General features: G+C 45.7%; 1 protein-coding gene across 1 annotated transcript; it reads left to right on the top strand.

Annotated features, from left to right (window-relative positions):
• The first annotated feature begins 507 nt into the window (after positions 1–507).
• LOC121443962 (putative olfactory receptor 2W6) lies at positions 508–1,434 on the top strand. Its single transcript, XM_041645720.1, has one exon. The coding sequence runs from the start codon at positions 508–510 to the stop codon at positions 1,432–1,434; it is 927 nt and encodes a 308-aa protein (XP_041501654.1).
• The last annotated feature ends 473 nt before the right edge of the window (positions 1,435–1,907 follow it).

Raw genomic sequence — 1,907 nt, 5'->3', positions numbered from 1 at the left:
AGACTATGCTCCCTAACCTTAGCAACTTAGGTTGCAAGATGCATTTACTCTTGGTAGAGATGTCATTTGGCAGACCCGAGACACTTGGCAGATGTAATTACACCTCACATAATAAAAGATGGTAGCTGGATGTTGTGGTTCTTGCCTGTGATCTTAGTCCTTGCAAAGTGAAGGCAGGAAGGTCAGGAGTTCAGTGTCAATTGGCTACATAGGAAGTGTGAGGCCAGCCTGGGATACATAAAACCCTGTCTCCAAAATTCAAAAATTAACTAATTCAAATTAAAAGGTGATTATGTCAAAATTTCCCAACATGAAATAATTTGTGTCAATGACAAACAGTCATTACTTCTGTGTGGAGAGTTGTCTCCTATATATGGCATAGTTAGACTCGGTCACCAAATGCGCCTCCCTAGATCCTGTTGCTGCCTGCTTTTAGGACATAGAGATTAACCCTTTTTTGTTTGGCTCCTACCAGCTGCACAGATCTGATGATGTGAGAGAAAGGCAATGGAGAAGTCAAACGACAGCTCCGAGTATGAGTTCATCTTAGTGGGCTTCTCGGATCGCCCTCGCCTGGAGATGGTGCTCTTCATAGTAAATTTCACTCTGTACTCTGTGGCTGTGCTGGGAAACGCAACCATCATCCTTGTGTGTATATTGGATCCCCGGCTTCACACCCCTATGTACTTCTTTCTGGCAAATCTCTCATTTCTGGATCTCTGCTTTAGTACCAGCTGCATCCCACAGATGCTAGTAAATCTTTGGGGCCCAGACAAGACCATCAGCTATGCTGGCTGCGTGGTTCAACTTTTCTCCTTCCTGTCGGTTGGGGGAATAGAGTGCATCCTACTGGCTGTCATGGCGTTCGACCGCTATGCTGCCGTTTGCAAACCTTTGCATTACATGGTCATTATGCACCCACAGCTGTGTGTGAGACTGGTGGCTCTGGCCTGGGGGAGTGGGCTCATCAACGCCATCGTCATGTCACCACTAACAATGACCCTGTCCAGATGCGGCCGCCGCAGGGTCAACCATTTCCTTTGTGAAATGCCGGCTCTGATCAAGATGGCCTGTGTGGATGCTCGCGCCGTGGAAATGCTGGCTTTCACCTTCGCCATCCTCATTGTCCTGCTGCCCCTCACACTGATTCTTGTCTCCTACAGCTACATAGCTGCCGCTGTGCTGAGGATCAAGTCGGCTGCAGGAAGATGGAAAGCTTTCAACACCTGTAGCTCCCACATCACCGTAGTGTCCCTGTTCTATGGAAGCATCATCTATATGTACATGCAGCCTGGGAATAGCTCTTCCCAGGACCAAGGGAAATTTCTCACTCTCTTCTATAACTTGGTGACTCCCATGCTGAATCCGCTCATCTATACTTTAAGGAACAAGGAAGTGAAGGGGGCACTGAAGAAGGTTTGTGGGAGACACTGATGGGCAGAAGCAAACAATGAGTTACAAAGTCCCAAGCGATTTTATTCAAATGCACCTGTTGTTTGCTTATAATAAATTCAGCTAATGTATTGGACACTCAGAGGTACTCTTTTGGTTTTGCTTTGGTTGAGACAGTTTCGTGTAAGCCAGCCTTTCTTCACACTAAATAAATAGCCAAAGATGACCTTGAACTTCTGATCCTCCTTCACCTCCGTCTGCACAGCGCTGGGTTTACAGGTGCATGCCAGCATGCCAAGCTGACTAAACACACTGAACTCTATCCCAAGCCAGTGTACATCAGCTACAGTCACCACGATGTAGATAAAGCTCAGCTTCTTAGAGTAAGCTGCTAAGTTATTATTCTGAACTTGCTATTAATTCACAAGAAGATTAAATGCCATGAAAGTGAATGACCTATATAAAACAAGCACATCTTTAAATTTTATTCAAGTTAATAGATGAAAGGAGAGAGG

Source organism: Microtus oregoni, unplaced genomic scaffold, assembly GCF_018167655.1.
Source record: "Microtus oregoni isolate MIOR12 unplaced genomic scaffold, Mior012 000115F_ref0000277, whole genome shotgun sequence".
Classification (NCBI taxonomy): Eukaryota; Metazoa; Chordata; class Mammalia; order Rodentia; family Cricetidae; genus Microtus; species Microtus oregoni.
The sequence above is the reverse complement of the archived record's forward strand: the minus strand, read 5'-3'. Positions and strand labels throughout refer to the sequence as shown.